We start from the raw sequence: 26,858 nt of genomic DNA on the forward strand, positions 1-26,858 counted from the left end.
ATAGACCATTATAGACCAATGATTATAGACCACACACTTCTAAATATAACCAATATTAAAGGCCAATGTACTACTAACATGACTGCAAGCTTTTTCAAATCACCTGTGATGGCCAGGTGTAAAGTCGCTCGAGTGCCATCCATTTTCAAGGCTAGTTGATTTGGCAGGTGAGTCGTCAAACACTCTGTAGCAGATTCTGAACTTGCATCATCACTGCCAAATCAACCAGCCAACACCGTTTTCCAGGGCTTCGATGAGTGTTCGAATTCAGCGCCTTAACCGAGCATGCACTAAATCGGGATACAATTTTTTTTTTTTTAACTCCGAAAAAACCATCGTTATTGCTGTAAGAAGACTGCACCCACCAACCACAACCACAACTAACATTCGGAAGTCTGATATCCAACTTTGCTTGCCAAGCTTTCCCAGAGAGCACTGCAGAAGGGTATACAAACCAATAGAGATCCTCTATGCTGCTGCTTTTGACCAATTGTTATTGCTACACTTCATTTGTTCTGTCTGGTTTGTGGCATACAAGGCCACTTTCATTCCTGAAGTTTTGACTTTCTCCACTGATGTAGGCAACTGTTGCCATCAATTTAACACTTTCCTACCCTCTCCCAATGGAGGCTCGAGTTCCCCCTGGCAGTGTTTTGGCCTGACTCTTGTTCCTCATCTCCATAAATGGCCTCTCCGATGCAATGGAAGTCCCCTTCCTTTTTTGCAGACCACTCCACATTGTGTCATGCAGAACCCCGATCCATCTGAAAGACAGACAGACTGCATGCAACTGCCTCTATCCTGCAGATCTAGAAATAATTCGACTCTGGTCTGATGAATGGAATACATCCTTCAAAGTTCAATCCAGGAATATCTGCCTCACCTATCCCTCACACCTGGTGTTAGCTTGATGGTTAAGGTGGCTGGTTTGAGATCTTAGGATCCTGAGTTTGAGGCTTTCTCGTGACGTTGAATTAACATGAGGTGGGTTGACTCAGCCAGTCATCCTTCTGAGGTTGTAAAAATGAGTACCAGCTTACTGGTAATGGGGGACACTGCATCAGTGAGACACACACAGACAAAGACACTGACAGAGACAGGCACAGACACCAAGGCAAACATCCGTGCAGACCTCCCTGTTCCCCTCAATCATATAATGATGAGGAAGTGAAGATCAGCCGACTAGAGGTTTCACTGTACTGTTTAAAATAAATAAATAAAAAACACTGGATAAGCTCTGGCCCCTCAATGGACCTTGGGGCAGTGACCCCCATGACCCTGCCTCATCGCCCAGGCAGACAGCCACACGAGAAGATACCCCTCAATAATTTGTAAAGCGGTTTGATGCAGACTGTGTCCGATTAACAGCATACATAACACTAACCCTTAACGTTACAAAGACGACCACGACAACCAGAATTCAACTCTGAGACCAGGTATATTTAATAAACAAATGGCACGGGGGAAACACAAGGAAGCAACAACAGGTATACAATAAGTAAATGATCTCAACCCCTTATAGGCTGTTAGCTGAGGCTCCAGAAGTGGTAAGAATGTGAACCTGAATTTCAATAAACTTGCGTGGATCACTCAATACGCTCACCTCACCACACGTCACTACTGGGGTACAGGCTTGTTAGGATCAGACAATGCATGACACCATAATATGTTAGATCAGGTCATTGAAAAGATTCGATGATGTTGGGGGAGGGGGCAATATCGCAAGTCACAAAACCCCTTGGAGAGGGGGGGATATTGTTTTGTAATCACATTATTATGCTATTATCATTAGGGGTCGGTATTACTTTTGTTATTAGAAGCGGCCTTGGAAAAGCACCACAAAAAACAAGGAAGTGGCAGAGTAATGTAATTAATCCTTGTGGGGTATATAGACTACAGGAGAACTTCGCTCAGGAACTTCAAAGCGACAAGCATGGATTGCCTCACGGATGTTGGGATTCCTCCAAATGCATTTAAATTCAGTTTTAAACGGCATTAGCGACTGTTTAAAAAGGTATTCATATGTTTGTGGTTTATAATTTATTTTATTTTTTTACTTCTGATAAAGGTTTCCATGAAACACCACGATAAGCTTATAAACATTGACATGGCATTTGTCCAAGGAGGAAACCTCTTTGGGAAAGGGTATATTAGCATTAATATTGCTTTATATTCGCATTAATATTGCTTCGTAATAACTCATATTCTTCTATTATCATGTTATTAATTTTGCTATTAAAAACCGCCTTGATATGCTATTTTAATACAGCTATACATCTCAACATGCAAGCCCCTTGGTGGGGAAAATCCCTTTTGGTGGAGAGTTAAATCGATACAACCCCCATTGTGTAACCCCCTAGTCTCACTGCCAAGTTTGGTTGCGATTGGATAATGACCTAATGCATCTTGGTCCGACAGACAGATACCAAATTGCGTATTTTAATATGAGTGACCTATTTATCAGTGTCCAGGACCAACTTCACGGCCCCACAAGTGTTGGAAACAATGCCGGCATTGTCAGTTTCTCCACTCTGATATGTTGACATATACAAGGACTGTGTGCAAGCAGAACCTCACAATGCTAGGATTCATACGCGCTTAATGGGTGTCTTGTCCATTCCACTAAATTCATCAAAATCATGGTTCCAGTACCGAGTTCATGCCCTAAAGATCGTCCTGGGTGAGCTGCCAGCTATCAAACTTGGTTGGCTTCAAGGCATCGAAGGAAGCTTTACATATATGCGGAATTCTAGGGTTGCCACATGACATGAGCAGAACGTAAAAATTCACTACATCGATTTAATTATTAGTGCTAAGGACCAACGTCACACACCCATAACATCGTCATGGATGCACTTGTGGGATTGATTACATCCCATGAGAACAAGCCTGAAGGTGGTAGGAATGAGAGAGAGGCCCTACTGAAAGATACTTTCATGAGGAACTCAAACTCTGAGGGAATAATGCCAAAACAAGAAGTTTCGAGAAAAGTGTCATATAGAACAAATTATGATCATATACTGTATTCTGGTATTTAAAAGCATGGAAGAAAATCCTCACAGCATCTCAAAACACCAAAATGGATCACAACAACCCCTCCGCTGCCTCTCCCCCATTGTAGATTAGTACTTGCTTAAATAGTACTTATCTGAGAAAATCAGGACCAAAATGGTTAAGTTGAATACAGCAAATGACATGGTGATGAATATGGACGATACATCAGGTGAGCAATATGTATAAATTTCAGAGGATCAATAGAAAAATTGACATATCGAAAACAGCAGATGACATGGAAATGAATATTCCAAAGAACTCAACGATGACACGGAGGGGAAACTTCAGCTTGACAGCACACAAGAAGCTGGAAAATTACTCGGCAACGAGGTCGTCCTCTGCCTCGAATAAATCAGTCATCCATGAGCCGGTACTCTTGGAGTCTCCACACAGTTCTGACAATACTTGCATCCGCATGGCAAATTGCTGTCGAGTATGCAATACCAGCGCATCCCTCATGGGAGGTACAGTGCCTTCAGAATGAAACGGAAAACCAAATTCTGCATTGGAGTCGTCAGAAGGAACCAGACGAAGTAGAGCAAAGACGGAGTCATCAGGAGGAACCTGGATAGGATTCGGGTTTCAGCCGCTACTCCTCCTCTACCCTCAAACCCATCCAAGCACAGCCAAGTGAGTCTTACAGAACACTTTCTGCAATAATTCACTTCTCCAAAGACAGATAGAAAAAGGAAGAGATATATGAAGAAAATGCAAGAATTCGAATGAATAAAGAGAAATGTGAAAGAAATAAAGATGTTGGGAAAACCCAGATAGATTTCAGCGATTATAGTATAGATGTGAGTATTCACACCCAAAGACTTTTTCACCTTTTGTTGTTACAACCTGAATTTCAAATGGATTAAATCGAGATTTTTTTTTTGACTGATTTACACATAATACCCCATAATGTCAAAGTGGAAATTCCTTTAGAAATTTTTACAAATTAAAAATGAAAAGCTGAAATGTCTCGAGTCAATAAGTAACCCTTTTGCTATGACACTCCAAACTGAGACCAGATGAATCCAATTTCCGTTGATCATCCTTGAGATGTCTCTACAACTTGATTGGAGTCCACCTGTGGCCCAACATGATTTAGAAAGAAACACGGGAGCTGTGAAACTTCTTAGCAAGGTCCAGAACCTTCAAATGCAGCGAAACGTATCGTGAACATGATCCATTTGGTGGATTAGACCCATACCATCGATGACGAGTGCACACTTTTCATGCAGAACCATAATAAGCAGCTATTACCGCATGAAGGAGAGCAGCTTTGTTAGTCTTCGCCAATAATCCATCAACCGTGGCAAGCAGCATGGACACAGGAGATAGGGAATTCACAGGTCACACAGTCGGTCGAGCTCTCTGATCTGAGCAATGATAAGCACCTGTGCGAGAAAATCCGTAGCACCACCTACTTCCCAGACGTAGTCATAGAATTTGATGCATGCATGAACGTGTTCAACTTGTTCGCTTTGATAGCAAATACATCATCGGATTGACTGGGACACAGCAGGACTCTCGTACACAATCTCTGGACCCACTCTCTGGCCCATGAAAGAATGGACTGTCATTCTTGATGAAATAGTGCATTAAGCACTTTAAATCTGATTTTTCTCCAGACATTCTGAAAACTCCAGCTGAAATCTCAGATCCATGAGCACTGCCATTTTGACCAGTCACATGATGAAATAAAGCAATCTGATTTGTCAGTCATCAGTCTGCAGTAAATCAAGAAGTGAGCAGTGCACTCGACCAAAGCACAGCCAATAAATAGTACAAAGTAAGTCGATGGCAAACTTACACTGGCATGTTTTGGATGTCAAACTTCTGATTCAGGCAAGAGTTACCAACTCGTCGATAGACGCTTCAGCTGATGGCCGAATAACCCCGACCGCAACACCCATGAACCAAACAAACAAACGGGAGACGTCGATTAACTTATTTGCACATATTAATGACCGAATAGAATTTTAAAGTGTTTGTAACTAAAAACTTTTAATATTGTCAGAGGGATAAACACTTTTTATTTGTACAACCTTAATTAAACCGCATGTACCCAGTAGTTTTAAAATACCTCCGACATACTTTTGTAAAAGACCAAAGTCAAACTTCAGCAATGAAGGCATCTTCTCCTCAATTTCACATAACTGCTCCAACAGCAAAACATCAACATAACTACAACATAACTGCTCCAACATCAACAACGCGAAACCATGATAAACTATTTTGGGACACTTCTCTGCAGCAGCTTTTCTTATAACGATTGCAATTGGGGCGATTCACATCATTCTTGCATGCTTCTCCAAAAGCTTCGTGCATTTCTGCCGCGCTCTTGCACATTCCTCTTCATCTGCACAGACAGACGACAAGGGGTATCAAATTTAGGATGCCACTGTAAAAAGTAGAGGTAGAGTGAAAACAGAAGGCAACACAACAATGCCAAACGTTTGACATGGCAAAAACAAATGTTAGTCATGAGAGCGTGAAGGTCGATTGGGTGGCAGCTGCATAGATCAACAACCTGGCACAAAATAAGCACAGTGCATCTCAAAGTTAGCCATATTGCAAGAACAGAGAGCGGTAAAGCGCACGAGTAGTGAGCTCACACTGGTCCATTTGGCTTTACGACAAATCTGAACAATGAAAACCAATCCGAGGGCACTATGGATAAGGTTTCAATTTGTGAACAGAGCTGAATGACTGCTTGCTTCACCAATCGTTTCACTTGACGTCACTATCAGCAATAACTGTTTGAAGAGGCTCGCCCAGAGGAGCTGGTCTCCAATTGGTAATAATAAAAAATTAAAAAACAATTTGGTAAAAAAGACAAGTGGGAACCATTTATGAAATCTTAGCTGCAGCTGGGGATAATTGAACAAGTAAAAGCTGATTGGTCGTTCCCTACAATTATGGATGACGAGAGCAGTAGTAGACAGACAGGTTATTTTTAGGTATTGCAAACGACTCACCAATACTCCCACTGATAAATTGCTTGGCCGGCAGTTTGACATAATTCACCTTGCTTTCTTGAGAAAATAATTCATTGGCTGTAAAGTATACAAGGAAGAAGGGAAAAAAATGATAAGGATGATACGATTAAAAATAAAGTAAAAAGGTTCAAATGCACTTTCCACAAACAATTTACAATGCTGAAGTTACTCAAAATGATATTATAAAAACTCGTCCAACGATGTAAATGATGGGTTCTTAACCACCAGTCCCAAACCGGGATCACTTTAAAAAAAATTTTTTATAACATCTGTATCTTCACCACAGTCGAAGTCAATAACCTGTCCACCAAAATTCGTCTGAATCAGTCCTTAACTTTTTGACATTTCTTGCTTATAGACAAAGACAGACAGACAAGCCAGACAAGCCAGACGGGGTGAAAACATAACCTCGTCCACCTTTGGTGACAGGCTTAAAAAATAAAAGATTCTCGTATCCGGATCTTCACCAAAATCTTATCAATTGGTCCTTGTCACACACCCGACCTGTCCACCAAGTTTCATCCACATCCATCCATAAATTGAGACATCCTGCTCACAGACAGATTGACAAAGGTAGCGGTGAAAATACAACTCCAGTCTATCTTCTGTGGCAGAGATAATACATTATTCAAACAGAATCCATCTCGGAGGTACCCACAGCTTTTGAGAATGGGCAAATGAGCAAATGTAGCGAGAAATGGTCTCTACCTGTGACCCTCTTGATTCCAGGTCTGTTTAGTTGGCCTTGAAGGAAGGCCAAAGCTGCGGAATGGCGATCATCTTGCAAACCCACATCATGGATATTCTGCACATTGTATCGCTGAGGCAGCTCAGGCCTGTAAGAAGTCATTGAATAAATGTTTGGACCAAAACAAACAAACAAACAAACAAAACTGGAGATGAGTCAGAAAGTCTGACTTATTACTCAGCATGCTGTTTAAGAGATGCAAATAATCTTTCACATCGCTGCAGATAAGAAAATGCATTTGCTTTTGGCAATTTAATTTTGAATGAGAAAAGCATATTTAATAAACATGCCATGTATTGTACAGCATGGCCACAAAGTCCCGATGCACACAGTTAGAATTTAGTTTTTAGAACAACAACCCCTGAGAAGTAAACTGTGCGAGCCAAAAGCAAAGCCAAATAGAGTTCAGTGGACTAAAGTAAAATTTCAAGCACAGTAGGACAGGTTAACAAAATGTTTGAGCCCCATTCTGATCTATATTCAATGCAAGGGGAATGTAGTTGCAAATGGGAAAGTAAACTTTGTACCCCCTTCCCAGAATGCATTGACATGTCAGATAACTGTTCATTTTGCTTCTCAACAGTTAATTTACTGTATACACCTCACCAATACCCTCCCCCCCCCCCCCCCACCCAAATATGTGAAACGGAACATTACAAAAATGCAAAAAAATCCAAACCTGCTGGGAATATTGTCCTCCGTACTAGTTTCTTTTTCATCCAAAGGAATGTCATTGCCAAAATTCTTCCCATCTTTCTCTGTTGGAAATGCAGCTCGCCTACAAAAACATACACATTTTTTTTTTTAATCCACATGCTGCATGAATTATATCAGCAATGGGGCATAAAGAGGTACAAAAGTTGTCAAATAGATGATTATTGGATTTATATAGCACCTTTTGCCAATGGACACAAAATGTTTAACAATTAATATAATTTAATTTGAAACTAGAAAGAGCAATTAGATTGCAGACCCTCGCCAGGACTTTTGTATGATGCTTGTGTCGCTGGGTGGTGTTATTGTGCTGGTATGTTGCGTAATTAATACGTCCTAATACATAATAGATGTACTCGCGTGCCAATTGCACGTAATTAAATCGACATACCTACGTTCCAATAATACACAATCAAATGGGGGACACACATTGCAATGGTACATAATTATTATTCGTACGTACTCATGGTACAATGGCATGCAATTAATAGACGTACTCACATTTCAATAGTACGCAATTAATAGATGTATTGACGTACCATCATTATTTCAATATATAGTACATCAATAGGCATACATTCTGTGCAGACAGAAAACAGACAGACAATAAAGATGTCATGCACGATAGTTGTGAAATCCTATTTAAAAAGTCGTCATGGAAACAAATTTGGCAATTTCGATTTTTTTTTTAACATGATTGATTGTTGTGCACAACAGATTTGGCTGATAAATTTTTCTCACTGCGGACTATTCGGTGGCTTACATTTTTCGGATGGCCTCTACTTCGGCGATCACTTGTAGCCGAGTATGACCGTTTTCCAGTTCATGAGTTGTGGGTCCACAGGTGGCTAAAGAGGCCGATCTTCGAGCCACAAATCCTGTTGCAGCGAGGACTCTTGTGCCTAGGTGGAAGGGGATCGCCTGTTTTGTTTTCTTTCTTTTCTCCTGTTGTTCCTCCACCTGTTCCTCTTGTTCCTCCACCTGTTCCTCTTGTTCCTCCACCTGTTCCTCTACTTGTTCCTCCACTTGTTCCTCTTGCTCTTGCTCCTCCTACTCCTCCTCCTCCTCCACCTCCAACCCTTCTCCTCCTGTTCCTCCACCTCCACCCCCTCCTGTTGCTGTTCCTGATGCTGTTGCTGTTCCTCCTCCTGTTGCTGTTGCTGTTCCCCCTCCTGTTGCTGTTCCTCCTGTTGCTGTTGCTGTTATTCCTCCTGTTGCTGTTCCTCCTCCTGTTGCTGTTGCTGTTATTCCTCCTGTTGCTGTTGCTGTTCTTCCTCCTGTGGCTGTTGCTGTTCTTCCTCCTGTGGCTGTTGCTGTTCTTCCTCCTGTGGCTGTTGCTGTTCCTCCTCCTGTGGCTGTTGCTGTTCCTCCTCCTGTTGCTGTTCCTCCTCCTGTTGCTGTTCCTCCTCCTCCTAATGTTGCTGTTGCTGTTCCTCCTCCTGTTGCTGTTCCCGTTCCTCCTCCTGTTGCTGTTGCTCCTCCTCCTGTTGCTGTTCCTCCTCCTGTTGCTGTTCCTCCTCCTGTTGCTGTTGCTGTTCCTCCTCCTGTTCCCGTTCCTCCTACTGTTGCTGTTCCTCCTCCTGTTGCTGTTGCTGTTCCTCCTCCTGTTCCTTTTGCTGTTCCTCGGTGGAGTGTTGTAGTGATGGTTGGCCTTCTGGAAGTTTCTCCCATCTCCACACAGGATCTCTGGAGCTCAGCCAGTGACCATCGGGTTCTTGGTCACCTCTCTTACCAAGGCCCTTCTCCCCCGATTGCTCAGTTTGGCTGGGCGGCCAGCTCTCGGAAGAGTCCTGGTTGTTCCAAACTTCTTCCATTTGAGAATCATGGAGGCCACTGTGCTCTTGGGAACCTTCAATACAACAACAACACCACATGCATTTTAAGGCCATTTTCCCTGCAAAAGCGGGGGTTAGCCTTGCGGTCCCCATGACAATCTTCTCCATCTTGTCCTATTTTCTGCATCTCTCCTTGTTAACCCCCTTGCCGCATTTCTTCTTCCACCATCTTTAGCCAAGTCTTTCTCAGTCTTCCCCGTCCTCTACTTCCTTCGACATTCATTTCCATCACTCTTCTCAACCAGTCACTTTCATCCTTCCTCAACACATGACCAAACCATCTCAACCTGTTCCTCTTCACAGCATCAATCACAGGCTCTATTCCCATCATTTTTCACAATTCATCATTTGTCTTCCTCTCTCTCAACGATACTCCGCACATCCATCGAACCATTCGCATTTCCACCCTTTCCAACCTTCGTTGCTGCTCTACGTTCATTACCCATATCTCGCTCCCATAAATCACAACACTTCTCACACATGCAGCATACACCTTTCCCTTCAGCTTCAACGACACTCCCCTCCTCATCAGCATGCCACTCAGTTCCCGAAACTTCTTCCATGCACATCTCACTCGAGCAACCGTTCCCGAGTCTGATCCACCTTCTCCATTCAGCATGTCTCCGAGGTAGCAAAATGTTTTCACACCTTCCAGCTTCATGCCGTCTCCAAGATCCAACTCAACATTTCCTCCATGTGCAGCTCCCTCTGTGCACACCTTACATTTGAATGTAGCTGCCACACTGGTTAATGACCCTCTCAGACCACTATATTTTTGATGATCCCACTCAGCGCACATTGTACATTGAATGGAGTTCACTCCGACACCCTTCCTGCACACAGCACAGGGCCACTTCCCAGTTCTTTCCACCTCACCACATGCTTTACCACTTGCCATCACCTTCGTCTTTCCGATATTCACCCTCAGACCTTTTGTCTCCATACATTCCTTCCACTTGTTCATCTTTTCCTTCAGTCCATCCATACTTTCCGCAATCAACACCAGATCATCTGCATACAACAACTCCCACCGTAAACCCTCCTTTATGTTCTGAGCCAGCACCTCCATCACAGCTACAAATAGTACTGGACTTAGTACCGACCCCTGATGCACTCCCACCTTCACCTCAAACTCACCACTGTTCCCGTCCTTCGTCCTTACAGCTGTGCGTGCTCTTTTGTACATTGCCATCACTACTCTGATCAACCATTCCTCCACTCCTAACTTCCTCATTGCCCATGTCAATACTTTGCATGGAACCCTATCGAATGCTTTCTCCAGATCAACAAACCCAAGAAGCAACTTCTTCCTCTTCTCCATGTACTTCTCCTGCAACTGCCTCACAATAAAAAGTGCGTCTGTCGTTCCTCTTCCTGGCATAAATCCAAACTGCATTTCGTCGATCTTCACTTTCTTCCTTATCCTCCTCTCCAACACCCTCTCCAACACCCTCTCCAACACCCTTTCCAATACCTTCATTCCATGCTCCAATAACTTTATCGCTCGGTACGAGCCACACTCTAGAGGGTCACCTTTCCCCTTGTATAGAGGGCCGAGAGTACTCAGTTCCCAATCCACTGGAATGCGGCTGTCTTTCACCGCCAGATTACAGATCTCTGTCATTCTCTTCACACCCCAACTTCCTGCTGCCTTCAACATATCTCCCACAACTCCCGTCGGCCCTCCCGCTTTACTACTCTTCATTGCTTTTATCGCTTCCTCAACTTCCATCTCAGTTATCTTCTCTGCCGGTCCGAAAACTGGGTTACTCTCTATGTTGCCATCCCATTCATTCTCTGTATTCAACAGCATTTCCATATATGTTTTCCATCTTCCTTTATTTCCATCTGGGTCCACAACGATTTGTCCCACTTCATCCTTCAAGCAACTCACCCCCATCACATCACACCTCTCTTTCGCTATCTGCTTTGCAATCCTGAATACTGCTCTCTGACCCTCTTCCGAATCCAAGCATTCTCCGAACATTTTCCTGCATGCCTCCTGTGCCTTTGCTACCTCTTTCTTTGCAGCCTTCTTGGCTGCCTTATAACTTTCATGCTCTGCTGTTTCTGCTCCCGTACCCTTCGCCTTCTGCCACTCCTTGAACTTCTTCCTCTTCTCGTCAATCCTCTTTCCAACTTCATCATCCCACCACATGTTTCCGAGTGCCTCGGTGGTCCTTTTGTCCATCCACATACCTCAGCAACGGCTCCCAACAGACTAGCTTTCATTGACATCCAACCACTTTCAAGCTCAACCACATCATCCTCTACTCTACTCAGCCTCTCTTTTAATGCCTCCCTTACTGTCACCTTTCAACCTCCACACCTTCATTCTCGGTTGGTACTTCATCCACCGAGCTCTCCTCGCACCTTTCACCCTTATGTCACAGACAACCAAGTGGTGCTGTGAAACAGCCTCCTCCCCCGGGATCACCTTTGTGTCCCGGAGGTGCCCCCATCTCGCCTACGCACCATCAGGTAATCAACGGTTGTCGTCGACCCACCTGACGACCTGTCGACCCACCCACCTGTCGACCCCTTACAAATCAACAAATCAGCTCCATCAGCAAACTCCAAAATCCTTTCACCTTCTCCATTTCTCACACCATATCCGTAACCCCATGAACTCCCTCAAAACCATCCATACTCCTTCCCACATGTCCATTTAGGTCTCCTCCTACCACAACAACTTCCTCATCTTTCACGTTTTCCATTAGCTTCTCTATCGCACACCACAACTTGTCCTTCTCTTCATTGCTCCGACCAACCTGCAGAGCATATCCCGATGACGTTCACCAAGAGCTTTCCAATCATCATTTTCACCATCATCAACCTATCACTCACTCTAGTCACACTCACCACACTGTCTCCAAACTCTTCAGAAAACATGACACCAACACCATTCACACCCTCCAGGCACCCTTGCCACACAAACTTGTATTTCTGTCCATGCCTACCTTAACCATTCTCACACCACTTCCCTTCCATCTCGTCTCTTGCACACAACATATGTCCACTCTTCTTCTGACCAATACTTCCACCACTTCTCCTGATCTCCCTGTCATTGTCCCTACATTCCATGTCCCAAACCTCAGAAACCGATCTCCACTTCGGGCTGTACCCTGCCCATATGTAGTTGTAATTGTCATGGTTCTCTTTTTGAGGCAATGTTTTTTTATGGCCGGATGCCCTTCCTGACGCCAACCCTCTTAGTCGTCTCTTACGACACGCAGGACTACGGTGTACCTATTCTAATCCAGGGTACACACTGTGAAACGTTTAAAACATGGAAATTCTGGGGGGGGGGGGGGGGGGGGGGAGCATCACGGCTGCAGGAGCCCCGTCAGCACCACGCCACGTTTGCCCGGTCAGCACCACACCACGTTTGCCCGGTCAGCACCACGGCGGCCCGGTCAGCACTACACCACGTTTACCCGGTCAGCACCACACCACGTTTGCCCGGTCAGCACCACGGCGGCCCGGTCAGCACCACGTCAGCCCGGTCAGCACCACACCACGGCGGCCCGGTCAGCACTACACCACGTTTGCCCGGTCAGCACCACACCACGTTTGCCCGGTCAGCACCACGGCGGCCCGGTCAGCACCACGTCAGCCCGGTCAGCACCACGGCGGCCCGGTCAGCACCACACCACGTTTGCCCGGTCAGCACCACGGCGGCCCGGTCAGCACCACACCCTTGGAAAGGACTTCGATGCACGTCGGCCCGGTCGGCCCAGAGCCTGGCGCAAAGTCCGAGGACATCAGCACGTCATCCGAAAACAGCTCCGGTTGGTGCGAACCACTCGGTCAATGGCGCGAACCAGGTCCTTCTTGGGAACCAGGAACTTGGGAACCTTCAATGCAGCAGAGATTTTTTTTGTAGGCTTCTCCAGATCTGTGCCTCGACACAATCCTGTCTCTGAGCTCTGCAGGCAGTTCCTTTGACCTCATGGCTTGTTTTCTGCTCTGATATGCATTGTCAGCTGTGAGACCTGATATAGACAGGTGTGTGCCTTTCCAAATCATGTCCAATCAATTGAATTTACCACAGGTGGACTCCAATCAAGGTGTAGAAACATCTCAAAGATGAGCAAGAGAAATGGGAGGCACCTGAGCTAAATTTCAAGTGTCATAGCAAAGGGTATGAATACTTATGTCAATGTGATATTTCAGTTTTTTCTTTTTAATAAATTTGGCAAAACTTTCTAAAATCCTGTTTTCTCTTTGTCATTATGGGGTATTGAGTGTAGGTAGATTGATGAGGGAAAAAATAGTCCATGGGCCCGGACCCGAAATTTCACTAATTGGTACCACCCGAGGTGGCAAGTTCTAGTAATGATTTTTGGAAAGGTGCATGTATGTGGGATACATGCTGATGTGATAGCAATTCTGGACTGGTAGCTTAGTGGTAGTTATCAGCTATTTTATACCCGCACCCTGTGAAAAGGCGTTCGACGGTTCGGATTGATTTAGTCCATGTGTGAAATTTTGGGTACGGGCCCATGGACTAATTGGGCATATTAATCAGAAAGTACTGAGACAACGTAGATCCCAAAATTATCGCTTTATGTCTTATTTTAAACATACAATCTTCACATAGTGTAATTTTGGAATACAACAGCTACTATAATACACGTACGTGATTGTTATGGAAATTGTCACATAAACATGTCACAACATGAAAAGGTCACAACACATATTAATCAAACGGTTTTCTGAATCAAGGGAAAGAAAGTCCAGAGGCTGTACTGAGCTCATCTGCTGAGCCCATCTCAAGTACATGTATGCCACAATAGCTATAAACAGTACTAGTACTCAAATGTTATACAAAATGGTTGGAAATCACATACTAACAGAACTAACAGACTGTAGGCTATGTACCCGGTATGGTCAGGTAGTGCTTCACATAAAGATGAAATGACACAACACATTATCAAAATGTCTACATGTCTACATGTATTCTGAGGGTGTTTCCAGGGAAAGCACGTCCTGTGCTCTTCAGAATAATACTGAGTATGTCAATGTACCAAACTAGCGATATCATAGTCAGTCATCGAACTGCTCGTCTTCATCGGAGTCTCCGAGTTCGAAGGATTCTTCATCTTCCTGTTGTTTCTGGTTACTGCAGGTTTGTAGCTTGCACATGTCTGTGCATGACAGTCCATTGGTCAGACATGTGCATTTTGGCAATTTGCAGGAACGCACACACTTGCAAGCTAAGAGTTCCAAGACCACATCTGGTGCTGGTGGTGAACGCATCCAGTGGATGGCGAGCTTGCCATCTTCATCCACTGTCCATCCATGCTCGGTAGGGTTTGGCACCGCTGGGCGAGCCTGCAGACAGCACTTCCATATTGCTGCCTGGTAGTTGGCTCGTAGGACGTGCATGAAGAGACAGTCTCTACATGGTGGCAACTGGCTGGACTCGACTCCTCCCCTCTTTGCGCAGAAGAGCTGGTAGCGCAGTTCGTTGACCTCACCAGTCCTAGCAGCTGCACTATACATGCGACAGATGAACTGCTGTACCTTCTCAAATAGTTCTGGGTTGACATCCCATGACTGACCAAGCTGTCTAAACGTCTCCTGGTAGTTACTGTCGTTCCTCACCAGCTTCAGTGCTATCAGCTTCCCACGGCCAGCGAATGCGCTCACAGTGTCACACCCTGTAAAGGCGTGTAGCCCAACCAGGCTGTCACACATGCTGTCTCCAATTGAGGTTGCCAGTTTGCTGATGTCGACAAACCGTGTGCGGTTCTGTGTGCCACATTGGTGGTGCATCAATACTTCTCTGCTTTGTTTTTCCTACAGTCAGCATGGTTCTGGTGGACACTGGGGTGATTGGCTTTGCTTGTACGGCAATCCCATTCACTCTGTGAGATGTTCCTTCTCCACTGGTGGTCTCTTCCAGACGGTCGATATTATCCCAGGCTAAGGTTGTGAATATGCCAGGATGGATGTTACCTGGGAGGGCAACATCACTCCCTGATAGCGAGAGCTTTTGGAGACACAGAGCAGTGTCGATCTCTTCCATCTGAGAATAGGACACACTATGGCCGAGTCGGTTGAGGATGTGTATCAACTCTACATTCCCGGTCAGTGACTTGATAGCGAATGGCAGAACGATGTGCTTCGGGGGCTTTATCAGTCCACGTGTTACAGCATATACCATGTCATAGCCGAGTGAACACAGAAGCCGCTGGACTCTTTGAGATGCATGATCAGGGTCATTGGAACCTGTAAGTAGATAGCACAGGAAGACCATGACCGACTCTGGAATGGTAGTGTCCTCTGCTTCTGGTTTGACTTCCGGTGGCCAGGCTTGAGGGGCATCTTGGTTCTTGATGTCGGCTCTCATTTTCAGGGCTGCTTTGGAGACCACATCTTCAGCATGGAGGCCTTTCTGAGTATGCAGCTCTGCTTGTAGCGATTGGTATTGTTTGGCAAGTTCGTATATGGACAGGTTGTCTGGAAACAGGAGGAGTTTCCCTTTTCCCTCAGAGAAGATGTGCAGGGAGTCTGCAAACTCGCTTTCCAGTTTCCGTCGTATGTGTTTCTTGGTTGATTCCCTTACATGGGCAATACCAAGAGAGTTCATTGAAGCCACCAGTCTAGAAGAGAGATCAGTCATTGTCATCACTTGAGGATTGCCAAAAAGCTCCCTTCTGATGAACAGGAACAGCTCATTGTAGGCCTGATCCACAGCAGCGCCATACTGAGCTTCAGCATCATCATCTTGGCTTGCATCCTGTCCACTGCGAACCTCTCTTTTGGTATAGAACCGATAGCACGACCTATGATAGTGACCTTCTGCAGCTACCAGGTCTCTGCTGACTATGGCAAGGATTCTGCTGTCCATTTTCTCCATGGCTACATTCCTGATTGTGGCGTCAGCTCGCAGTTCTCGACATTGTATGAGGATTTCTCTCGTCTTCTGTCCTTTAGCATACTTGGTGTCTTTCTGGCAGAAAATGCACTCTGCCTCATAAGTCCTTGATGTGCTTGCACATTGTCTAGCTGCTCTCTGTGATCCTGTGTCTTGAGCAGGTTCACTGGCACTGGCACATTTGAGGATGCCATCAAGATGTCTTTTCATGGTGAAGAGACTGCGACATTTTCTGTGGTACTGGATTGTTGGAATCTGTCCATCAGGAAGGTTCGTAGCTAGTTTCAAAATTGCTGCATGTTTTCTGATCTGGGCTGCCCTCAGCAATGTTCTCCATGAGTCAATGTCTTGTAGTGAAACCAGCTTGTCTGTATTGTCATTGGAACAGTGGATGATGCACTCCACTCGTGGCCGCTTTAGTGGCAGGCTGCTTGCTCCGTCAGAGGCCATGTTCAGTCAGTTTTCACCTGCAACATAGAATTATCAATCCACATTACTATGTTGCACAAATTAGTAGTCTGCCAGTCCTTAATTATATTTAATTACACTTAATTAGACTGGTGAAACCAGTGGACTGATATCTGAAAGCAAATCAAGCATTCATGACTGGACTTATTCTAACCAGGCTGCAAATGTATATCACCACTGATGAGGGGAAATCAGCACTTTACATATCTGTCATATATTTTCTGCTTAACTAAATAGACAATTATTGCAGAGCCTCTTGTTCTTGCCTCACCTACCAGGAAGTATCCACCAGTGGCCAAGTATACGGAATACGGAAGAAAACTGGACACTGCCAGCATCCAACATATATTTTGTTCTTAACTAAGACACTAAAACTGAAGAAAAAGTTAGTTTCCACACATGAATAAATACAAGAATATGTATTATATAGTATAACATACATGTCTTTATTACAAACATCCATTTGCTAAGATATTTAAGCATGTTACATTGTCTATTCAGCTAAAAAAATGATTTGGAAGATGATACTAGTAACAACAGCGTGGAGTTGCGGTATCGCGATTAATGCAAAAACAGCTTTCCTGCAAGAAAAATGAAAAAGCTACCCATTTGGAATTGCTATCACATATTATTTTACTTATATGGGTGTAACAAATAAATTGGCACCATGGAACTTTTGCCACCTCGGGTGGTACCGATATCTGGTCTGGCCCATGGACTAAAATGAATTTAAACGATTTCAGCATAAGGTTGCAACATAACAAAATGTGAAAAAAGTGAAGGGGTCTGAATACTTTCTGAATGCACTGTATATTGTTGCAGTTGTGCCATAAAGGCAAACGCCCTATAGTCAATTGCACGACAACATGTAGCCTGCATTAGTCAGTTATTTTCTATTGAATGTAAAGATTAGTCCCTTCCCATTGTGGAGGAAATCAAAACCAATATGCGTTGAGGTTAGGCAGAATGTCAAACCTTCGTTGGTTAAGGCGTGGCCATAACACCAGATGTACAGGAAGGCGTGGCCAGAAGTACAGGCCCACGTGACCAGTAAGGGGGCGGGACAAGCCGTCGCCATGATGCGACAAGCCTCAGCCAATGGGAGGCTCTGAACATTTTGAAGGGCGTGACCAAGTCTGGTAAAAGCCCACGCGGATCGCAATTCACTCTTTTTTTCCCTGGGATTTCGCCACGTCGAGGACACACCTGCGCTCTTGCCCTTTCGCCACGCCCACGACGAGACCTCGCTTGCCTTTATGTTTCCTCCACGAGACAACACATGTTTTGGCTTTGTTCGGCGCCCGACACCCATCGCGTCTGCGCCGATCTTTTGCGCCATCTGGCTGACGTGCAAGCGTTGGCTTCTTCCACGACTCACCTGAGCCGAAGCTCGTCTGCTTGCGTTGAAGTTCGTCGAACATTACCTTATCCAGGCTTCACCTCGAGGATCGAGCTGCGCATACCAGACACGTGGGCACCTTCGGAGGCAAGCGCAGCACGTACATCGGTACGAGAATAACCTGTGTGTCCCTGAGTGAGTGAGTGTCCTCCCGGTGTGTACCCCGGTTTAGAATAGGTACACCGTTTCCCTGCGCATCGTAAGAGGCGACTAAGGGTTGGCGTCAGGAAGGGCATCCGGCCATAAAAACATTGCCTCAAAGAGGGAACCATGATTGTCATGGGGCCCGCAAGGCTAACCCCCAATCGAGTGGGGAAAATGGCCTTAAAACGATCATTCATTTTTTTTCCCCTGAGTGAAAGCGCCAGTGGGGTTTATTAGGATAGGTAAGACTTTGTAAGCTGAATCTTTGTCTCTTTTGCTGTGCCTTCAGAATAAAAGGCTTTACATTTTTTTCCTTTCCAACCTGTTCATTACGTCCTTTCACCAATTGGCCTAGCACCATTCGAGACCGAATTTGGCTAGATTCAGGTCCATAAATCTTGTTGGGGTAAGGCCGCTTTCCACACCGTGAAAAACCGCTCGGCATCCAGAAGGTGTGGGAAAGTGAGGGTGCGATCGCCGTCTTCGGTGCCGTGTGCACATTGGACCTTGAATTTGGAACCCTCTTGGTACCTCTCGGTCGCACCCGCAACAAATTTGTATTCAGGAGTGGGATTTTAACCCCTCGTACTTCGGCTGAATCCCGCAACAAATTGTCAGGAGTGGGGATTCGGTCGTACCATCTCGGCCCCCTACCGCAACAAATTGTCAGGAGTCGGAATTCGAGTGAACGTGACCCTGCCGACCTTACCCGCAACAATATAAAACAAGTTGCACGATTGTGTTTGAATGGGGTAAACTTCATAACCATAGCATTATAATGGTGAGTGATGCCCGATTCAAGAGCGCTTGCATGTTGACAGTGCACGTGGAGGTCTAAAAATATCAGGGGGGGGGGGGGGGGGGAAGAGGGGCGGGGAGGGGGTAGGGACTTGGGGTTAGAGGGGGTTCGCAGTTTAGTGGAGCTGAAGACGAAGGGTGAGCAGAGAACAGAGTTGGTGTGTAGGGGGGAGGGCAGAAACAGAGGGGACATAGCTGGGAGAGGATGTTTGAGGACTTGGGTGAGAAGGGGGTTTGAAGAATTGGGGCTGGAAGGGGAGGAGAGATGGGGGTTTGAAGGAGAAAGGTGTTTAGGACTTGAAGTCACATTTTCCACACAATTTTGAAGGTCCCTGCTATTTTGCTATCAAAGGGCATTCCAGGAAAACTCCCGGAATAGACCACACTCGAATGGGAATTAATCATCTCAAAACAGCCCAGAAATGGGTTGTCTGCTTGTTTAAATACAGGTCAATGGTATGAAAATTGAGTTTGTGGCCTCGCCCTTTGACCTCAAAAACCAATAAGCTTCTGGCTTGTGGTGTCACAGGTACATAATTGATAGAAGTACTCACAGTCCAATTCACTTTCAAGCGGTAATTGATTCATAGACATTTGCATGGGTCGACCTCGGCCACACACACCACACACACACCGGCGAATGTTAGATTTCACAACAAACAAACCAATCGAAATTCAATACTCCCTCCTCTGTCCAGGGTAACAAGTGATGGGTGATAATGTGAGGTAAAGCTTCAAGTGACAAAAATGTATGATGCAATAAGGACAAGAATACAAAATGAAAAACAAACGAATAAAAACAACCCAAATCCAAAAATCTACTTACCGAGACTTTTCACTCCCAGACAAGGCCTCCAGTACATCAGCAGAAAGAAGTTTCTGCTTCTATTTTTTTTTAAAACAACAACAAAAAAAATATATCATACTATGTAACAAATAAAAAGTGCAACAAAATGTAGAGCTCAAGAAATACAACATGCATTTTAAGGCCATTTTCCCTGCCAGAGCGGGGGTTAGCCTTGCGGTCCCCATGACAATCTTCTCCATTTTGCCCTATTTTCTGCATCTCTACTCGTTAACCCCCTTGCCCGCATTTCTTCTTCCACCATCTTTAGCCAAGTCTTTCTCGGTCTTCCCCGTCCTCTACTTCCTTCTACATTCATTTCCATCACTCTTCTCAATCAGTCACTTTCATCCTTCCTCAACACATGACCAAACCATCTCAATCTGTTTCTCTTCACAGCATCCATCACAGGCTCTATTCCCATCATCTTTTGCAATTCATCATTTATCTTCCTCTCTCTCAACGATACTCCGCACATCCACCGAACCATTCGCATTTCCACCCTTTCCAGCCTTCCTTGCTGCTCTACGTTCATTACCCATGTCTCGCTCCCATAAATCATAACACTTCTCACACATGCAGCATACACCTTTCACTTCAGCTTCAACGACACTCCCCTCATCAGCACGCCACTCAGTTCCCGAAACTTCTTCCATGCACATCTCACTCTAGCAACCGTTGCCGAGTCTGATCCACCTTCTCCATTCAGCATGTCTCCGAGGTAGCAAAATGTTTTCACACCTTCCAGCTTCACGCTGTCTCCAAGATCCAACTCAACATTTCCTCCATCTGCAGCTCCCTCTGTGCACACCTTACATTTGAATGTAGCTGCCACACTGGTTAATGACCCTCTCAGACCACTACATTTTTGATGAACCCACTCAGCGCACATTGTACATTGAAAGGAGTTCACTCCGACACCCTTCCTGCACACAGCACATGGTCACTTCCCAGTTCTTTCCACCTCACCACATGCTTTACCACTTGCCATCACCTTCGTCTTTCCGATATTCACCTTCATACCGTTTGTCTCCATACATTCCTTCCACTTGTTCATCTTTTCCTTCAGTCCATCCATACTTTCCGCAATCAACACCAGATCATCTGCATACAACAACTCCCATGGTAAACCCTCCTTTACGTTCTGAGCCAGCACCTCCATCACAGCTACAAATAGTAGTGGACTTAGTACCGACCCCTGATGCACTCCCACCTTCACCTCAAACTCACCACTGTTCCCGTCCTTCATCCTTACAGCTGTGCACGCTCTTTTGTACATTGCCATCACTACTCTGATCAACCATTCCTCCACTCCTAACTTCCTCAATGCCCATGTCAATACTTCGTGTGGAACCCTATTGAATGCTTTCTCCAGATCAACAAACCCAAGAAACAACTTCTTCCTCTTCTCCATGTACTTCTCCTGCAACTGCCTCACAATAAAGAGCGCGTCTGTCGTTCCTCTTCCTGGCATAAATCCAAACTGCATTGTAGAGCTCAAGAAATGTTAATACAAATATATGTCTCAAAAAGGACAAGAAATTATTTGCTTATTTTGTGCAAAACATGCAAATCCATTAAATCGCCATCAAAAAGCTAGTAAAACATCATTCTTGATCAGTCTGATGGTTTCCTTACAAATACATGCCTTCACCAGCATTGCATTTATTTTAGGACATTGAAGCCACATGCAATAAATAAAACACCTTCATAAATACGGGTGACGGCATGCTTGTGATTTAATTCTAGTCAATATGAGGAAATGAAATCGTTTACACCTGTCGAATGTGCACCTTGTGGTAAGGGAGAGTGGTGAAGGGGTCAAATAGCCAAATCCTCACAGGCAGGAAGCAAGATCCAGGATGTTCCAAAAAGACCCGGATAACTTTGGTTGTTGATATATTTAGAACCACAAACGATACGACGATACCCTTTGTTTTATATGATACAGAAACTCAACGTTTTGTGCACACCATTAATACACTTAAATGTGAGCTCCGTTGGTCACATTCAGGACATCAAGTCAGTACACGAGTTAATGCCATGTTCGGCACAGCACGTTTGCGTCCACCAGAGTGCATGCAGCTGTGATCCGAGAACAAAGATCCTGCAGCTTTGCCACCTTGGTATTGTAGACATCTTTGTACAAACTTCATAAGGTACAAACCCCCACAGAAACAAATCAAGGGGGTTATGTCTGTTGATCATGGGGGCCAGGTGGTTGTTCCGTCTCAGGCAATCAAGCAACATAGAAAATTTTCGTTTAGGACAGCTCAAACACCTAAGGCCCAACGAGGGGGATCGCCGTCCTGTTGAAAAATGATATCGGGTTGCAGGTCTTCAACCTGTGGGAAGGCGAATCCTTTCAACATGTCCATGTAAATTATTGAGGTCACTGTATCCTCCACAAAGAAAAACAGACCTCACACCTGGCTCGGCTTCACGCTGTTGAATCCAAAGCTTTCAGAATCATTGGAATCTCCCGCGATGAAGCTATCTCTGAGGGCCTTTCACTCTCACCGCAGGCAGGTAGGTGGTCTTTCTGTCTTCTACCGACTCCTCTCCGGCCTTGCTCCCCCAGCTCTCTCTGTGCTCTGTCCCCCAAATATTCCTACAGGTCGCACAAGATCTGCCAGCCACCCTCTGATGGTTAAACTGCCGAAATCTCGGCTCTCTGCTCACCTTCACTCTTTCATTCCTTTTCTCCCGCCTCTGGAACAAACTCCCACACTCACTTCAATCACACTCCTCCCTCCAGGTCTTTAAAACAGCTGTTCACCACCATCTCTTATCTTCCCCCATCCAAAACCTTGATCTTTTCTACCCCCACTAATTCACCCCAGATCCACCTTGTTTGAAATTCCAACTTCTTTCCTGGAAGTCCTGGCAGTGTCCATATGTTTTATACCTCTCCCACCCCCACCCTTCCCATGCCTCCCCCTCAAAGCCCTCTCCCTCCCACAGTTCTCTCGATGTCTCCATGTCTCTCGGTCCCTGCTCTCAAATGTTGTGTTTGTGTCCTTCCCCCTCTCTCCCCATCTTGTCTACCGCTCCCGATGTTATTTGTTTTATGTGTCCGTTTGTCTTTCTGTGTGATTAATGTTCGCTCTTTCACGAGCCTCGATCTTGTATACAAAAAAAAAAAAAAAAAAAAAAAAAGACCCAAAAAAAAAGTCATGGAGAAGGCCACATCACAAATTGGACCGTCTCACGTGTGTTCAATGACCACGTGGGGGTTTTCAGAGTCCCAGATCCTCACATTGTGCTGGTTGACCTTCCCAGATACATGAAAGCCACAAAGGTACCACAAAGCTCTTCGATGTGCACCAATGAGGCGATATTTGCACAAGGTGAATGAGACATTGAAGAAGAATACCATAGAAACCACCTATCAACAAGACAAATTCCAATTGGATAATCACCACCTAATGATTTAGGTTTGAGGAGCCCGTTCAGTGTTCAGCACTCCAATTGGTGGTTGCAGAGTCTGAGGCGGGGCCATGAGGAACACTGCAGAATCCTCATCAACATCTGTGACTGGGAGACGAGTTTGTGTTCCTCTTCGAAGAAGAAGACAAAGAAGAAGAGGACTATGGTCCGAAGCACAAAGCTAAAGGGGACAATGGAGTGGCTGAACAAGAAGTAAATAAATAATCTTGAGTGGCCCAATCAACGTCCTGACTTGAACCCGATGGAACATCTATGGTGAGACTTGAACATTGTAGTCCATCGACGATACCCATCAAACTTGGCAGAACTAGAGAAATTTTCACGTGAAGAATGGGCAAAGACTTCACCCTCTCCCTGTGCAAAGCTGGTAGAGACATACTACCCAACAACACTCATAGCAGTCATTGCTGCAAAAGGTACTCCCACAAAGTACTGACCTAAGGGGTTGAATACTTTTACAACCAGTGAATTTTCATTTGTACATGTTTTTTGCAGGTATTCCTGACTTGTAACCTCCTTCAACTAAACAGAGTTTCACATAATTCACAATTAATCTAAATGTGGCATTATCGGTAGGGGTGAATACTTTTTCAGGCCACCGTTTTCGCTTTTAAAAAAGTTTTTCTCTGCAACCTCTTGTCCGATCAATGCAAAACCTTAAACATAAGAGGGACTGACTCCCCATGGAGAGTATTTTGACAACTCTGTCATAGGTCACATGATATGGCAGCCATATTGGATTAAGGGGGGGGGGGGAATTTCTCTGAAACCAATCAATAAAAACAAATTGCAACTTGGCACATAAACAACTCTCCATTGGGTATACAGGGTGATAACGATGATGCCAGCAGTGATGTGCTAATCCAGCCATAATTGATTGAATCAAAATCCTTATTTGAAAAATTTGATACTTCATACATCTGATCTACGACCCGATACAAGTGAAGAATGAAATCGATGATGTCAGTCATGTGGTCTGATGACCATACTGGATTTGGGAGAGAGAAAAAGAAAAAAAAAAGAAAACAAAAAAGAGCACCGCTAACAGATCAATGTGGCACTTCATACATATGATCGAGTAGCATACAATAGGGAATGCAGTTTGAATTTTTTTTTCATATTCACATTCGATACAATTTAGCCTTAATGTGCACAAAAGTGGTTGTTAAATATCCGAATAATGAAGTTAATCGAGGAAGCTACGGATAGTGGCAATGTATATGACATAATAGGGTGGGTGCATGGATGATATGGGCAATAATAGCAGTGCGCCATAATAATAGAGTATTTAGTTAACTAGGGCATGCCCGTACTATATATATGCCCGTACTATATATCTATCTAAAATTATATCCCCCCCCTCTATTTACATGAAATTGTTTGGTCCATTCGCAACGCCAAAGCGAACGGCGAACGGCTTGCGAGTACAGTGACAATCCCCCCCCTCTATTTACATGAAATGGTTTCGTCCATTCGCAACGACCACAGAACCCCCCCCTCTATTTACATGGAATGGTTTGGTCCATTCGCAACGCCGGCACACGCGATCGTTCGCTGCTCTCTGATTGGTTGAATCGTTTTTTGGACATAGCTCGGTAAGTAATTGTCCGATTAATATGAAACCTTGAAAAGGCACATCCTCGGGTCCCCAGCAATATACCTGGCAAGTTAAAAGTATATCGGACCCGTGGTTGTCGAGAAACAGCGGTCACAGACAGACAAACGTACAAACGTACAGACAGAGATTACTGGAATTATAGATAGATGATGTTATTACTGCTCAGAATGAGCGTGTGAAGCGAGACCATGTACTCTACAAGTGCAGTCCTAGTTTTTAACCAGTGTACATTTGAAGATTCCTGGATATAGGCGAATTCCTCGAGTTCTTAATAAAAGAAAGAAAGAGTACTTCCCTAATTTCATGCATAAAATGTATAGAACCGCCTTTAGAGGCCATTTTTCCCCACAGAACGGAGGTTGGCCTTTTTCGGGCACCGTAGTCCGCTTTTGGTATCAATGTTTTTTTTACAGCCGGATGCCCTGACTGCCGCAAATCCTGTTAGTCGCCTCTTGCGACACAGGGAATTACCAGTGAACTGGTACTCAACTTGCCGACCTCGGAAGGACGACAGGCCGAGTCAACGCCCCCTGGCGTTAATTCAGTGATCGCCCAGGATTCGAACCCAGGATCCTAGGATCCCAAGCCAGCACCCTAACCGCTAAGCCAACACCAAGCATGCATAAAATGTATGACATGTCAAACACCGGAGAATTTAAACCGAGTGGATTTTACTCAGCAAAAAGTGACTCAGCAGAAAGTAATTTTTTTGGGGTTTTTAAACTTTGGATATGTACAGGGTGACAAAAAGTGATGGATCAGTTTGCTTATTGCACACTTTTGCTTTATACTTTATCCTTCTACTTCTTGTCCCTCTTCTTTCACATAACCAAAGCCCATAGAGCGAAGACAAAATAATTACCTCCATGTGGATTCCCAAGCAAGTGACTAATAATGAGAAGGTTTGATACCTGACGGATACATTGCAAAGCCAGTACTGACGTATGAAAACAACTAACACACGCACATGCACATAGCAGAGGGAGCGGTGCTAAACCACTTAACTCACCTTCTGGGTAACAAAAAGGTCATTCCTCTTCCTCCTTTGCTCTCTCAAGACACATTTATCTCTGTTCAACGACAAAAATGGTAACAGCCATTTTGTGTATTAATCATATTCACTATTACATTTACAACAGACATCTATATCTATATCTAATATATAAAGCTCAATTCATGTTTGTTTATATAATTATGCTTCAAATCGACATAACAGATTAAAAAATAAATAAATAAACAAACCACCTTTTTCTTGTCTGAGCGACTTCATCAACTTCCCTGAGTGCTTCAGCCTTGGCGTCCCCAAAACCGACCTCCGCGGGCCCTTCGCCGTCGCTGCCATCTCCAGATTCCAGGACTTTGGAGCGAGGATCGGACACTAGCGGAGGTTTGGGACACGACGCTACAAAGGAATCAGAATCTTCCTGACACTCTTCCGCGTCGTTTGAGGAAACCACAACTCTTCTGCGAAGCTTCATGCCGAACCAAATAATTACCTCAAACACGAAAACCCACGTGTGATTGCTTTTTGTAGTTTTTTAACTTTCGTGTCGTTGACTTCCTTTTTAACGCGTTTTGTTTCCTTATAAAGCAAGCTTTTATGGTGTAAATCATATTAAAGTGTTTATTTAAAATATAGACGCCCACGGAACTACGTAACTTCCGGTTAGTGCACCCTTCGCGACAAGTCACGTGATTGGATACGTTGAAAACAAACCACAAAAGGGCACGTTTGACAGCTTACTTCCGGTAGTCTCGCCCTCACCTATATATTCTGAGAGCACACTGACTTACAAAATATGACATTTATTTTAAACTAAGTAGGAAACCATCCTCTCTGAAAGATAATGACACGACACCTCAACTAATGATAATATCATGGGTTGATGCATTATTAAGCAGCTCGCCAT

General features: G+C 44.6%; 1 protein-coding gene across 1 annotated transcript; it reads right to left on the reverse strand.

Moving 5' to 3' along the window:
* Positions 1 to 1,419: 1,419 nt before the first annotated feature.
* NOL7 (nucleolar protein 7) lies at positions 1,420 to 26,621 on the reverse strand. Its single transcript, XM_068119782.2, has 7 exons — positions 26,194 to 26,621; positions 25,958 to 26,018; positions 19,863 to 19,921; positions 7,472 to 7,570; positions 6,753 to 6,880; positions 6,024 to 6,101; positions 1,420 to 5,404 (listed from the first exon to the last, which is right to left on the reverse strand). Exons 1-7 carry the CDS (start codon positions 26,424 to 26,426, stop codon positions 5,334 to 5,336), a joined length of 729 nt encoding a protein of 242 aa, XP_067975883.1. The 5' UTR covers positions 26,427 to 26,621; the 3' UTR covers positions 1,420 to 5,333.
* Positions 26,622 to 26,858: the final 237 nt, after the last annotated feature.

Source organism: Myxine glutinosa, chromosome 6 (assembly GCF_964187855.1).
Source record: "Myxine glutinosa chromosome 6, kmMyxGlut1.1, whole genome shotgun sequence".
NCBI lineage: Eukaryota > Metazoa > Chordata > Myxini > Myxiniformes > Myxinidae > Myxine > Myxine glutinosa.

Coding starts and splice junctions, on each gene's coding strand:
- NOL7 (XM_068119782.2), bottom strand. CDS start 26,426: ATGAAGCTTCGCAGAAGAGTTGTGGTTTCCTCAAACGACGCGGAAGAG. Junction 26,019..26,193: donor GTCGCTCAGACAAGAAAAAG/GTGGTTTGTTTA, acceptor GTCGTTGAACAG/AGATAAATGTGTCTTGAGAG. Junction 6,102..6,752: donor TGGAATCAAGAGGGTCACAG/GTAGAGACCATT, acceptor TATACTTTACAG/CCAATGAATTATTTTCTCAA.